Source organism: Palaemon carinicauda, chromosome 21 (assembly GCF_036898095.1).
Source record: "Palaemon carinicauda isolate YSFRI2023 chromosome 21, ASM3689809v2, whole genome shotgun sequence".
Taxonomy (NCBI): Eukaryota; Metazoa; Arthropoda; class Malacostraca; order Decapoda; family Palaemonidae; genus Palaemon; species Palaemon carinicauda.
The window spans coordinates 26595152-26610783 of record NC_090745.1 but is presented as its reverse complement, the minus strand read 5'-3'; the positions used below and the strand labels follow the sequence as shown (position 1 = coordinate 26610783).

At 37.1% G+C, this 15632-nt stretch overlaps 1 protein-coding gene across 3 annotated transcripts in view; it reads left to right on the top strand.

The window, feature by feature from the left end:
* LOC137615227 (cortactin-binding protein 2-like) overlaps positions 1-11854 on the top strand; it is a 183595-nt gene extending 171741 nt beyond the window's left edge. For all 3 annotated transcript variants that reach the window (XM_068344908.1, XM_068344909.1, XM_068344907.1), the window contains one exon: positions 7855-11854. In XM_068344908.1, the coding sequence (XP_068201009.1) occupies positions 7855-8296 (442 nt within the window). In that variant the 3' untranslated portion in view covers positions 8297-11854. The remainder of the gene's footprint in view (positions 1-7854) is intronic.
* The last annotated feature ends 3778 nt before the right edge of the window (positions 11855-15632 follow it).

Here is a 15632-nt window from a genome sequence, read left to right as displayed (position 1 = left end):
GACATCGCCCATTCAAGGGGATGGGGGGAGGTAATGTTCAGGTTCGTCCCTGAGTTTATTGCTAAGACTCAGAATCCGGGAGTGCCGGACCCTCGCTTCGAGTCCTTCCGGATTTCGAGTCTTCGTTCCGTAACAGATGACCCAGACCATCTCCTACTGTGCCCAGTAAGGAGTCTGAGGCTACGTATACCTGAAGAGAACAGCTGCAGTTCGTCCCCAAGTGCGGGCTTTGTTTGTCAGCACTGGGAGAACGAAGAGGAGGGTTACCAAGAACACCATCTCAGGATGGATTTGCAAGGCCATCCATCTGTCCCTGAATCCTGACCCTCCTCCATCACGTCGCCCTAGAGCTCATGATGTCAGGGGAGTAGCTACCTCCCTGGCCTTCATGAAAAACTTCTCAGTGACGCAGGTTCTGCAAGCAGGGGTGTGGAAGCGTCAAACGACCTTCACAGCCCACTACCTGCAAGACGTGACCCACAGGAGGCTCGATACGTTCTCTATCGGCCCTGTGGTGGCTGCACAACAGCTGGTATAAACCTCAGGGTCCTTAATGGACAAGTAGCAGAGGGTTGAGGGCATTGTTACCCGGTTTTAGTCTGCATAAATGAAAAGGTATGCCTGGCCCTTATTCTTTTCTTCATCCACCCCTCTCTTGGGGAAAGCAACATCCTGGGTTCTCTGCACAGCTGACCTCAAACCTCTGCAGGTAAACCATGTTCCCTTGTGTTCCTAGTATTAAGTTAATACTGTCGCGTCCCCATACCCTGATGAGGTGGTATTGGGAGAGTCCTAGCCTTAAGTTTCCATCTAAAGAACTTCAGGTCAACTTCCTAGGACGAGTCACACATATTCCTTCACACCCAACTTACGTAGGCCGCAGCCCTTGCATAGCAAGGTGCGAGCGAGGTGCAGGGACTCTTTATTGTTGAGTGCTGACACACTCAGATAATGAGTCCCCGGGCAAAGCCAAAAGCCAGTATGGCTCGGACTTGTTCCACCCTTCCTAAGGGTTTAGTCACCCACTTTAAATAGTGTGGTTTGTATTCCAGTTACGGAACAAATGACAAATTCGTAGATAATTTGTATTTTTCCTAACTATATTTGTATTTTTCCTAACTATACAAACCTTAGCTATTTAATCAAACTTGCCCGCCAGCCCTGTCTCCCATGAAGTCCTACCTCTAAGCAAAACTGCAGCTACAACACAGGTGTGTGAGGGGGGAGGGTAGCTAACTACCCTCCCCCTCCCCCAATTTAAATAGCTAAGGTTTGTATAGTTAGGAAAAATACAAATTATATACGAATTTGTCATATTTATACGGATTTCGTCCTTATTTTGTGCTCAGTGGTTCTAGATGATATTGATAAAGCCTGCGTGATAGAGCATTTCTGTTAATTTAAAACAGATTAAGCTGAAAAGCAACATAGCATGAAGTACTGTATATGATGAGGAGTTTGGTGTCAGAATAACAACTATTTAGGACCCGAAGGAACAGAAAGACAACTGATAAAGTGCTATGCTTACATTGATGAGCAAAAGTTAATGAAAAGTAGTAAAATCATTACATAGAACAAAAATTATCCAAAAAACATGATGGAGTTTGTGTTTGGTGCTGCATTTATCTTCTTTTAAGCAGTGATTATGTGAATCTGAAAAATATAAAATAAAATTTTAAATGCAGTTTTATTTATGAATAAGTAGCATGAACATGCAAATATGATAAAAATAATCTAATTTATGGGAAATCAGATGCACCATTGACAATTCAGCCATGGATAATCTGGAAAGAATTGTGGGGATTGATCAAAATTTTGGCTTAGAAGTTGCCAAATTAATTTTTCTATTGCTTCATTTCCCCTAAGATTAACCCTAAGAAGCCCAATTTATGGTTCAGGATCAGAAGCAACTTTGAAATCTTTAGATCCAATACACACTCGAGGCCTGAAAATTTGTAGCGGAGCATTTAGATCATCCCCAAATCTCTCAGTTTTATGTGAAATTGGAGAACCCCCATTGTCTTTGCATCGGGATTTTGTAACAATGCGGAGTGCATTGAAAATTTTATCCACTAATTCTCCAACAAAAAAGCTTTTTAATGAGAGGGACATATTTATAAACAACCATGAACCACCATTCCCAATTAGGGCAAACAGACTGTTACAATCAACAAACGTTAAAGTGAACCTTATCCAACCATCTTTATTTCCCCCACCTTGGATTATGACAAGGACAAGAATCTGTTCTCATCTGTTTTATTTATCAAAAAAATTCACTTATACTCCGAGTCACCACAAGCAAATTACCATAGAACATATTCAGAGAAAAGGTCCTCACTATGCAATATATACTGATGGTTCTAAATCCCCAATGGGTACTGGATGTGCTGCTGTATCTTTAGATGGAACACAACAATTATCGTTGCCAAAAGAATCATCAGTATTTACATCAGAGTTATATGCCATTTTACAAGCAATCAATATGATTAAAACCATTGAAGATAGGAAGAATTTTAAATTTGTCATCTATTCAGATTCTCAAAGTGCCATAGTGGCCCTTAAAAACTATACTCATAGGAACCATTTGATCCTAAGAATTAAAGACCTTATAAGTAAATTATCTTCTCAGTGTGTAAGTGTCGAGTTATGCTGGATACCGGCTCATGTTGGAGTTGTTGGTAATGAAAAGGCGGATGCTGCTGCTAAAGAAGCCACTAAATTACCACAACAAAACATTAACCTCCCAGTTGGAGATTTGATTACATTATTAAGGCATTTCATATTGGAAAAATGGCAGAATATTTGGAATAATGTGCCAGAAAATAATAAATTAAGGCAAATTAAACCGAAGGTTGCTCCTTGGGATTCCTCGACACAAAAGAACAAGAGAACAGAAGTAATTTTAACCAGATTACGAATTGGACACTCGTGATTAACCCATGAATTTTTAATGAGTACACCTCACGGCACGGTTCCAATGTGCAGTGAGTGTGATACTTTTTTATCTATTAAACATATTTTCGGTTTGTAAAGTTTTTCAGCGAGAGAGAGAGATATGTTTTGGTCAGAAAACTTTTTCTGACATTTTAACTGAATCAAGTAATTTTTCTGTTTCTAGAATTTTAACCTTTTTAAGGAATTCACGTATTATTGATAAAATCTAAGTTTTTTACTAATTCATTTTAAATTACATAGATTTAATATATAGTTAATTATTTTTATCACTCAGATTTCATATATATATATATATATCTACTCATCCATCTATTCACCCATATTTAGAATATTTAAAGATTATAAGGATATACTGTATATACATATATATAATTCTTTTTTTTTCATTTATTTATTTTTTTTCCTTATCAATTGAATTTTTGATAATCTTATAATTCTTTATATCCCGATTTTTTTTTCGGGCCAGCCCTGTGAGAGTCAAGCTTGACTCATTGGGCTGGTAAAACTCCTTCTTTTAATAATAATAATAATAACCCTAAGAAAAGAAAAATCCCCCAACCATTTAATATCACTCATTGATTCAAATGAAAATTAAACTGAATAAATAAACTATTGTCTTATTATTATTATTACAAGCGAAGCTATAACCCTAGCTGGAAAAGCAAGATGCTATAATCCCAAGGGCTCCAACAAGGAAAATAGCCCAGTGAGGAAAGGAAATAAGGAAATAAATAAACAAGATGATAAGTAATAAACAATCAATGTAAAATATTTTAATAACAGTAACAACATTAAATTAGATCTTTTATATATAAACTATAAAAAAAGAAAAAAGAAAAAAACAAGTGGAAGAGAAATAAGATGGATCAGCATTCCCGAATGTACCTTCAAGCAAGAGAACTCTAATCCAAGACAGTGGAAGGCCATGGTACAGAGGCTATGGCACTACCCAAAACTAGAGAACAATGGTTTGATTTTGGAGTGTTGTCTTAGAAAAGCTGCTTATCATCACTAAAAGTCTCTTTTACCCTTACCAAGAGGAAAGTAGCCACTGAACAATTACATTTCAGTAGTTAACTCCTTGTGCAAAGAAGAATTGTTTGGTGTTCTCAGTGTTTTCAGGTGTGTGAGGACAGAGAAGAATGTGAGTCCAGACTATTTGGTGTATGTGTAGGCAAAGACAAAATGAGCCATAACCAGAGAGAGCATTCCAATGTAGTGCTGTCTGGCCAGTCAGACCCATTAACTATGTAGTGGTAATATCTCAACGGGTGACTGGTGCCCTGGTCAACTCACTACCTAGTATATTCTTAGGGGCTGATGCAGCACAGTGTTAACTAATTACAAGATAAACATTTCAATAGAGGAGCTTTTAGCACTAGTTGGAGAATTGGTAATGTTACTCCACTATGTAAATATGTTTGTGGTAGCTCAAGTCCAACGGATTACCGCCCACATTTTATAACTCATTACCTACAGTTTTTTAACGTCTTTTGGCAAAACGTTCTAATTGATTTGCTGAAGGTAATCGTCTGTTCCCTAGTTTGCAATTTGGTTGTCACAAAGCCCTTGGAGCCTGTGATGCCCTTCTTACAATCCCCAATGCTGTACAGAAATCCCTTGATTGTGGTCAGAAAGTTTGTATGATTGGCCTTGATTTTAGTGCTTCCTTTGACTGTGTTAATCATGAGGCCCTTGTTTTCAGACTCAAACAGTTGGGAGTGGGTGGGTCTTTTCCTAGCATCATTATTCAATTTTAAAGTAATAGATCTCAAAGAGTAGTTGTGGATGGGCACCATAGTGAGTACTGTATAGGAATATGATGTCTGGTGTTGCTCAGGGTAATGTTCTTGGCCCATTACTTTTCATACTATATAGGTAGTAGGTTGGCCTGGGCACCAGCCGCCCGTTGAGATACTACCGCTAGAGAGTTATGGGGTCCTTTGACTGGCCAGACAGTACTACATAGGACCCTTCTCTCTGGTTACGGTTCTTTCCCTTTGCCTACACAGACACCGAATAGTCTGGCCTATCCTTTACAGATTCTCCTCTGTCCTCACACACCTGACAACACTGAGATTACCAAACAATTCCTCTTCACCAAAGGGTTTAACTACTGCACTATAATTGTTCAGTGGCTACTTTCCTCTTGGTAAGGGTAGAAGAGACTTTTAGCTATGGTAAGCAGCTCTTCTAGGAGAAGGACACTCCAAAATCAAACCATTGTTCTCTAGTCTTGGGTAGTGCCATAGCCTCTGTACCATGGTCTTACACTGCCTTGGGTTAGAGTTCTCTTGCTTGAGGGTACACTCGGGCACACTTTTCTATCTAGTTTCTCTTCCTCTTGTTCTGTTAAAGTTTTTATAGTTTAAATAGGATATAATTATTTTAATATTGTCACTATTCCTAAAATATTTTATTTTTCCTTATTTCCTTATTTCCTTTCCTTACTGGGCTATTTTCCCTGTTGGGGCCCCTGGGCTTGTAGTATCCTGCTTTTCCAACTAGGGTTGTAGCTTAGCATTTAATAATAATAATAATAATAATACACATATGGTTTGGCCTAGAAAACAAGCTTGTTGCATATGCAGATGATGCTACTCTCTTTGCATCAATTCCATCTCCTGAATGTGGATCTGGGGTTGCTGAATCCCTTAATATAAATCTAGCTAAATTAAGTGCATGGTGCAAATTATGGCGTATGAATTTGAATCCTAACAGAACTCAAAGTATGATGGTAAGTAGGTCAAGAACAGTGGCTCCTCAACATCCGGATCTCAGCTTAGGTAATGTTTCTTTAACTAACTTTGTATGACTTATAATTTTGGGTGTGATTCTCGACAGCAAATTTACTTTTGAGAAACACATTAGGTAAAATTGGCTAGTCTAAAGATTTTCGGTGATCAACCTATTCTGAAGAGGTGTTTTAAGTCTTTCATTCTACCTTGTTTTGAGTATTGTTCTCCTGTCTGGTCTTCAGCTGCTGATTCTCATCTTAATTTGTTGGACAGAAACTTACGGTCTATTAAATTTCTTATTCATGATCTAGATATTAATCTCTGTCACAGTCGTTCAACTAGCTCATTATACATGTTGCATAAGATTTTGTATAATATCTGACCATCCTTTAAATTTAGATCTTCCTGGAACTGCAGTTAATTCTAATAGTCAGGCCTTCTCCATCATGAGGCTCAATACTACACAGTTATCTAGAAGTTTTATTCCAACTGTGACCAAGTTGTGGAATGATTATCCTAATAGGGTAGTTGAATCAGTAGAACTTCAAAAGTTCAAACTTGCAGTAAATGTTTTTATGTTGAACAGGCTGACTAAGTCTTTATAGTTTATATGTGAAGTATCTGTTTTAATGTTGTTAATGTTTTTAAAAAATTTTAATTTAATTGTTTTTTACTTCTTGTATCGTTTATATATTTCCTCTCCTCACTGGCCTATTTTTCCCTGTTGGATCCCTTGGGCTTACAGCATCTTGTTTTTCCAACTAGGGTTGTAGCTTAGCTATTAATAATAATAATGATAATAGCCTAAGGCAGGAAATAAAGGCTACCTTTCTCACCATGCGCCAGGTAGGCTTGCAGTGGAGATCTTCATACAGCTTCTCTTCTTCAATCTCTTGGAAAGTCATACCTCTCCTTCTCACTCCTCTCTAAGTATTTTCCCTCCACCTCATCTTCGGCCTACTAACTGGTCTTCTGCCTTGAGGTCTCCATTCCAAAAATTTCCTTGGATATCGTTCTTCTTCCATTCTTTTGACGTGTCCAAACCATCTTAGTTGTCCTCTTTCAATAAAGTCCAAAATCCCCTCCACTCCTAATTCCCTCCTGATGTCTTCACTTTGAAGTTTGTCCAGTCTTGTGACACCTTTTATCAATCTCAGTACTTTCATTTCTGCTGCCTGAAGCTGGTTTCTAGTCTTTGATGTTAACGTCCAAGACTTGTGGCTGTAGGTTAGAATTGGCCTCAGTATGGAGATGTACATTAGAGTTTTTACTTTGCGGGGTATGTTCCTATCTTTCAACAGTGGAAATAGTAAATAGAAGGCTACCATACTAACTATTGAAACATTTACCTCTCAGTATTGATCGTAGAATTAAAAGATATTCTAGGTATAAATGCCTTGTATTTAGAATGAGCTTATTTCTTTTGGAATGGCTTACATTCATTTTTATTTATTTAACAGTGCTCCATGTAAATGTATTTATTGTAGTACTGTAGGTCTTTTTTGTGATGCCCTATGCTAGAGATGCTACTCTGTCAGACTGAAAGATTTTTTTTTTCTTTCAATTAGGTCAATTGTTGATATTTTTGAAACATTCCATATGTACAACTACTCCCCCATTAACAACGGGGTTAGGCCTAGGTATACAACCCTGTTGGTAAACACATTCGTCATGAAACAGTTTACCCTTATGAAGTTGTTGACATTTTAAGCATAAAATTTTTTAAATGGCCTGGAAATGGGGTAATAAATACATGAACATGGCATGATCACTGCCCATGACAGATTTTGTACTATTCTTGTTGGTACTTTTTTAGAAAAAAAAATCCCATACAAGGGGAAATTTTCATAAACCAATTATAATTTTTATTTATGTAAACTGATTTGCTTATACAGTATTCAGTTCACTCATAAACCATAGTACTACTGTACATAAAAAACTATTTCCTGGCTTATCATTCATACCAAATGCGCATAGTACGTCATTAGGCGCTTTTAAAAGTCCAATTTCAGTGGATTTATGCACATTTATAGATGCTTTTCATTGTGTAAGGGTTTACGGAATGTTCAAGCTAACAAATAAGTTTGCCTTCCAGCACATATGCCAAAGCATCTTTTATTTTATACCTGACATGTAATTAATTGCTGTTCTTTTATTCCAGGGGTGTAGAACATTTATGGAATAATATAATTTCCATGGAAATTAGGACTGAAGTGGTGAGCGTATGGAGGAGGTCTAGTGTTGGCTGTGAAGTGGATGAGGCTAGAGTCACCAGTATGGCTTTGTATGTTGTTATTCAGCGTAGCTTGGCCCCTGGGTTGCCCCTCCCCACTGCTGAGGCACACAGCTTCTTAGCAGCCCTAGATGGGGGTTTAGGAAGGTCTGCTTTTCGTGGAATCAAGTCCCCTCTTCCACCTCCCCGGCCCAAGGATCTACCACTTGAAGTATTAGGAAGCCCTCAAACAGGTGGTTCAAAGTTTGAGAAGGTTGAATCATCTCACCATTTAGGTTCATCTGTGGGTCTAGCATCACCAACATCACCAGAGTGGGATGAAGCTAATCTTACCAAAATTTTAGGTCTTTCACCAATGGGGTATGCGTAACATTGCCTTTCCAGATTAGCTGCCCGTTTTTTGTTTTTCAAATAGAAGTATTTCTACTATAATCTTCCGAAGAATGCTGCTTTCTTGTTAAAGTCACTTGCCAAGTTTTTTATCCTTTTCTTTAAACAGAGGAGTTTATAATGAAATTTATTATAATTGAGTTAGTCATAAAATGCCATCAGGTACGGCCTTGAGGAAGCAAAATTGCTGAGTAATGAATCAAGTTTTGAACATTATTTATATAAGGGTATTTTATTTTAATGGCTGAGTTGCCTCCTGGTGTTATTGCTCAATGCTGCATACTGTTTAGGTGCTATGTGATTGTTGCGAGTGAATAAGCAAAGAGCAGCTAACTTCTTGGCCGAGTGAAAATAGTGGATGTTTTTTTTTTGTTTTGTGTGAAAAGGTCATGTCTTATGTACATTATCCCGCAGAAAAAATGCCTACCCATCACTGATAATTTGGCAGTAGTTATCCTAATATGTCATAGAATATTGGAGCAGCTTGATGTGATAATAAACTATGTTCTTCCAGTGGTTTGAACTAATTTTTATTTCATAATATTAAATGCAGAGCCTTTTTTTCATATTGTTTTAAATAGTTAAATCATCTTTAAAGCATGAAATGTACCTTGGGAAGATCACAGGCCAAATGGATTTCTGCCAGTTTTTATGCACAAGCTTGAGGTTGAAAAGATATTAAGAATTAAAACTGGCTTCTAAAAAGAAAATTCAATTTATTATATTTGTTCAATTATTTTGGCACATTTTTCAAAAATCCCCTTCCCCTTGGAAGTTAATCTTCAATAATAGGCCTTTTTGTGGAGTTTTCCAGCTAATAGTAAAACTGCACAAGAATGCGCTTCAATTTGAAATTTGGGTTATGATCTCCCAAGAGACATTCCTCTTGTAGACAGAATGATTTGAAATAACTTTGTCCACCAGAGGATAATTGGTGTGCATTAAAGATTGTGATTCTGTAGACTGGTGACCTCCTAGAAGGTGAATTATCCCTTTTATATGATGGTAATGATTACATTGTACTGTATTGGAAAATTATCTATTATTTTTTTAATATGCTCTTGCACCACAAGAAATAAGATAGTTTTAAAATTTTCTTCTACCCATGACTTCAAGCATATCCTCTGTACTTCTATTTAGACTTATAGAGGTATTACTTTGCTCTGTGGAAGTTGCTGCCTTTGGTATAGATACTTTTTGAAGTGTTTTATTTTCTAAATAAAACATGGTCATTACATTGTTGTCTTTGGTGATTATATGTACAAATCATGATATATTACCCTTGTAAGTATTGTTCAAAATTATCCTAAGTGCAGTATGATATCAAGTACCATTTAATTTTTGTTCCCTTATAGAAATCCAAAATATTGTGAAACTGCATGCAGAGTAGTTAAATGTAGTTCAGATTGGTTGTTATTTTGAATTGGGTTTGATACAGTATAGCATTGCCCTATATTCTTTCCAAATTTTCTTGAAACTTGTGTATTAACGTCTTTGAAACACCCAAGGATAGACAGGATGGTAAGCTGAGAAAAATTGAAAGATTTGGTGCAAAGGGTCTGGTATTTGTAATACAAGCTTGCATTAGTCATTGTAAATGCTTCATAATAGGAATCTGTAAATTCTTAGTTAATCTATCCCTGATGTCCGCAGTATATTTTTATGAGGCATTATCATGTGTAAGATCTTTTATTTCTCTATCCTAGAGAAGTATCTACACAAGGGGAATTAGCATTATTAGGTTAAATAAAATGTAGGCTTAGTATATTGCAGCATTCAGCGGGTGGGAAGGTTTACTAGTTAAATTTTTGTGTTGGTGGTACTTAACATATTAATGAAAAGACAAATCAAAAATATTTCCCATATCTTCAGTCTAAAGTGTTTTGAAATAAAACTGAAAACTTTTTCTAGTCTCGTTAGTTTTATAATGTATTTATTCAGATTTGTTTGAGTATGCATCCATGTGAAATGTTAGTATAGTGTGAAAAGCCCAAAAATACCAGTTATTTTGAGAATTGAGAGTATACTTATCAGTTTCATCTTCTGATCATAATTCAGTTGAATTTAATTGCAGTTTCATGTAGGCCACAAGTGAACACAATTATCTTTTTTCAGTAATGTAATGATTAATGTTAAAATGTAACCAACTGGTGCCTTTACTAAGGTTACCAGTTCCACTAAACACATTTTAATTTCAGGACGTGCCCATAGTGTGACATTAAAGGTCACTCAAGAACAGGTATCATTAGGCAAGTGACTTACCTTGACCCTAAACCAAGATGTTTTCTCGATTGGAGTTGTCTTGGCTAAATATTAGTTTTTATGCTGGCAGTTTGACTACCTACATCACAATTTTATAGCAGTAAAATACTACTGTCATTACTATTAACAACTACCATCTCAAGTCTAGCACAAGAGTTCTTCCTTTGAGACATGTAATGGAGCAAGACACTCATTCTGTGAATGCATGTAAATTTATGGAGCACACAAATACCATGTAGGTGAGGTCATATGAGGCTTTACGGGTCAACATGCCAGTTTCACACATTTTGCTACTTAATCAAATTTGTACAGTGGGGATGTGGTCAGGTTGGGAACAATCATTATCCAAGATGTAGTTAATACGAGTCAAAGTGCTGTTAGAGTTAATCAATGATAGCACATATTGATTCTACGAGGATCAGTAAGCAAGGTGTTAATACAGTATATAGAAGGTATATTTATATTTACAAAAAAAAAGGTGTTATTGAACCTTGACTCTTTTTGTATATTTGCTGAAGGAAAAAGAAATCATTCCTTATGAAGGTGAAATAGTTCTTCATCTAGCCTTTTACTATCTGGTTATTCTTAAGTGTTTCTGGAAAAAAATCAGCAGTTGTAATTGAACTGTGTTCTAAACCAGGAAGGAATGTCCCTATGAAAGTACAATGAGGCTATGCAGTGAGGCATATCTATGTCATATGACATCTTTCAGGAAGAGCTATTTGTTGTTTAATGAGCATTACTCTACTCGCAGCTCGTTCTTGGTGTGGTTCACTGTTGAAATTCTGAAAGTTGATAAAATGTTTGTATCCACTGTAAATTCTTTACATCTGTTGTAAACTATATGAGCTGATGTACTAGTTACCTTGCCTAGCTCCTCCTCATAATCATTTTTTGTAAACATGCTTTTGAAACTAATTAACCCATTGTATGACATTTGAGGACAATAGGACAATCTATTGTGAAATAAGTGTTGGAAAATTTAGGTGTAGGAAATTAACAAATGACATGAGTGTTTTATAGAGGAGCAAGTCAAGTTATGTATCAATATAAATGATGTACTACATCTGCATATATGAATCCACCTACGTAGGGACTGAGACCTTGAAGCTGTCTGTTATCAAAATAAGAATCTCTCAATTGTACAGTATATGTATGTACAGACCATTGTAAACAAAGGGTATGTATTTTAAAATGTACAATTCATGTATTTAGCTATCGTATAAAGTGTACAGTTCTCTTTTTTTCCTAATAAAATGTAAAGTTGTTAAAAAGATTGTAATACATAAGTATCCCATGTGGCCATAAATTTTTGTGTATTGCCAATTGTACATTAAATCACCATCCATAGGCTGATGCAAGATATAAAGTAATGGCATTCATTCTGATTGTTCATTTTGCTGGATAGTATCCCTGGACTAGTACTTGGGATCTGGGCCGGGTAGGATATAATTGAAAATTGATTTTTCAGGAAGAGGAAGAATCCAAACAAAATAAAGAATGCATTTTCCTAGATACATGTACAAGAACAATTGCTTTTTTCTAAGAAGTGCTTCTTGAATATTATCAGTTGGTTAGTGTACTTTGACTAGCCAAACAGTACTACATTGGATCCAGTACTTGTAAAAACTTATACAGAGTATTGGTTTATATCATGAGCTTTAATTAATTTTATTAATTTATTTATTTAATCCTTTTAATCCATCCTTATTTTGCATTTGGATATTGTTGTATGAAAGTTGTGTGATTTGTTTTAAAAGTTAAAGTGATACCAAATGTTGTGAGAGTATGGGTATGTTTGATTACTTTGCATTATTACTTGGTGAATGGCCTTTGATACCACAGTACGAGGCTTATGGCCTAAATTTTTTATTCAATTCAATTCAACCTTCTCTCTGGTTACGGTCACTATCCCTTTGTCTACACCTACAGTACACCGAATAGTCTAGCCTATTCTTTGCATATTCTCCTCTGTCCTCATACACCTGACAACACTGAGGTTATCAAACAATTCTTCTTCACCCATGGTGTTAACTACTGCACTGTTATTGTTCATTGGCTAATTTACTCTTGCTAAGGGTAGAGGACACTTTAGCTAAAGTAAGCGTCTCTTCTAGAAGAACACACCACAATCAAACCTTTGTTCTCTAGTCTTGGTTAGTGCCATAGCCTCTGTACCAGGGTCTTCTACTGTCTTAGGTTAGAGTTCTCTTACTCGAGAGTACGCTCGGGCGCAGTATTCTATCTTATTTCTCTTCCTCTTGTTTTTTTGAAGTTTTTATAGTTTATATATGGAGTATTTATTTTAATGTTACTGTTCTTAAAATATTTTACTTTAATTGTTAACTACTTCTCTTATAGTTTATTTATTTCCTTGTTTACTTTCCTCACTGGGCTATTTTCCCTGTTGGAGCCCCTGGGCTTAAAGCATCCTGCATTTCCAACTAGGGTAGTAGCTTAACAAGCAATATAATAATAATTCATAATGAAATTTTCAGTGCTTTCTTCTGACATAAAAATGCATATTCTTGAGTATCCAAGATAAGTTGAATAACTATATACCAGAAGTTACCAGAAAGACTTACAATTTTTATGATAAGATCTAAATAGGAGAATACATACATACATATACCAAGGCACTTCCCCCAATTTTTGGGGGGTAGCCGACGTCAAACAAATAAAACAGAAAAGAGGCTCCTTTCTACGTTCGGCTGGTAATGCTAGGGGTGCCACAGCCCACCCTCCCCCGTCATCCACCACAGATGAAGCTTCATAATGCTGAATCCCCTACTCCTACCTCCGCAGTCTTCCAAGGCACCTGAGGAAGCAGCAGAGCCTACCGGAACTTTGTAAATTGCCTATATACACTTTATTCCTGTTTATTACTATTACATGCTAAGCTACAACCCTAGTTGGAAAAGCAGGATGCTATAAGCCCAAGGGCTCCAGCAGCAAAAAATAATCCTGTGAGGAAAATAAACAAGGAAATATATAAACTGCAAGAGAAGTAGTGAACATTCAAAATAAAATACTTTGAGAACAACAACATTAAATTGGATCTTTCATATATAAACTAAAAACTTCATGTAAACAAGAGGAAGAGACATAAGATAGTATAGCAAGGCTGAGTGTACCCTCATCAAGCAAGGGAACCCAAGACAGTGGAAGACCATGGTACAGAGGCTATGTCACTGCCCAAGACTAGAGAAGAGAAAATGGTTTGATTTTGGACTGTACTTCTAGAAGAGCTGCTTACCATAACTAAAGAATCTATAATACCTTTAGCAAGAAGAAAGTAGCCACTGTACAATTACATTGCAGTTGTCAACCCCTTGAGCGAAGAAAAATTGCTTGGTAATCCTAATGTCAGGTGTATGAGGACAGAGAAGTGTAAATGAGCCAGACTATTTAGTGTATGTGTAGGCAAAGAAAAAATGAGCCGTAACCAGGGAGAGGGAACCAATGTAATACTGTCTGGCCAGTAAGGGATCCAATAACTCTAGTGGTAGTATCTCAACCAGTGACTGGTTGCCTGGTCAACTTACTACCTAAAGTATTCCTGGTGCTGTTTATTCCCTCGCAAGTGTAGACTAGTGACGATAACAACATTGTAAATGAAGAAGTGGAACATCATGACAAAGTCAAAAGAACTTAAAGTCATTCTCTCACCTCTGCCGCACCTTCGTCTCTTCACACTGCCTTTCAGAAGGAAAGGGCTCTGCCCTACTTTTTCCCTTTTGTGAACGAAGTACAGTGGTACCTCTACATACGAATTTAATCCGTTCCACAACCGACTTCGGATGTAGAAAATGTTCGGATGTAGAAATGAATTTCCCCATAAGAATACATTGAAATAGGATTAATCCGTGGTTGAGCCCAAAAACCTTTGGTAACTCCTTAATAAATTACTACACATAATTACACATGACAATATGCACTCTAAATTAGATAATAGACATGTAAAAAAGAATAATTATCAAGAATAAATAAGAAACAGGTTTTTAGCGTCACTTTACCTTAGAAAGTCCAGCGCAGGTGTTGGACTTGCTACGCAGAGAGGAGACGGACGGGCGGCGAGGAAATAGAGAGGGTGACTACGATAAACGTACACTACCGTAACTTATTCTAACTTTTACTAAGTGAACTTTAACCTAACTTAGATTATTTTTTTTTTTTTATATTTTTATTTTTTTTTACATTTTCTTTTTTTCTTTTTGATGATTAATTTTAATCACTTTCACTCTCTCCACTTGAAATTGATTGAATTTTTTTTTCTTCACTCTGCCGTTTTCTTTGAACCACTTCCTTCCTCTTCATCACGAGTTCGCTTCGTAGTTTTTTTAAAGAAGCTATCGATAGAAAGTTGCTTGGTACAGCTTTTCAGAATGTTTCGAAAATAAGTTAGGGAAACCTCATCGAACTGCGCAACTACACGACAAACCTGCAATTTTTTTGGATGGTATTTGTCGAAGTCGACCACGTCTTGATATTTTCCTAACACCTCTTTTATTTGCGCCGACCAGAGTTTTTTGAAGCTTATCCTAAACCCATTTTCTATGAGGGGTAACCTCAGGCGGAGTGATACGCGCTCTGAGGCTAACCCCCGGTCAGAGAGCATACTTATTCAGGTCTCGACCTCCAGTAAGTACTCTGGTCGCGTCGCGATATCATCTCGCCGCTCCTTAATCCCGGTGTGACTTGTGTGTCCCCGACCCTTTGTGTCCCACGTGGTTCAATTGTGCTTTCTTTTTGTGCTTTCCCTGTGCGTGCTTGTGTCTCGTAGTGCTTCTCCTTCATCATGGAGCATCCTCGCCGTTGTCCTGGGCCTATGGCCGGCAAATCGTGTGGAGCGTTCCTCTCGAAACACGAAGTTGACCCGCACTCCTTGTGTTCCTCGTGCAGGGGCAGCGTGTGTTCCCCTTCCACCACGTGTCCGGAGTGCGAGTCGTGGAATGAGGTGCAGTGGGTGCGGTATAGCACCAAAAAGAAGAAGGCGACGAAGAAGTCGCCTAAGAAGACCAGCGTCCCTTCCTCCCTTGCTTCGACCGGCGCCT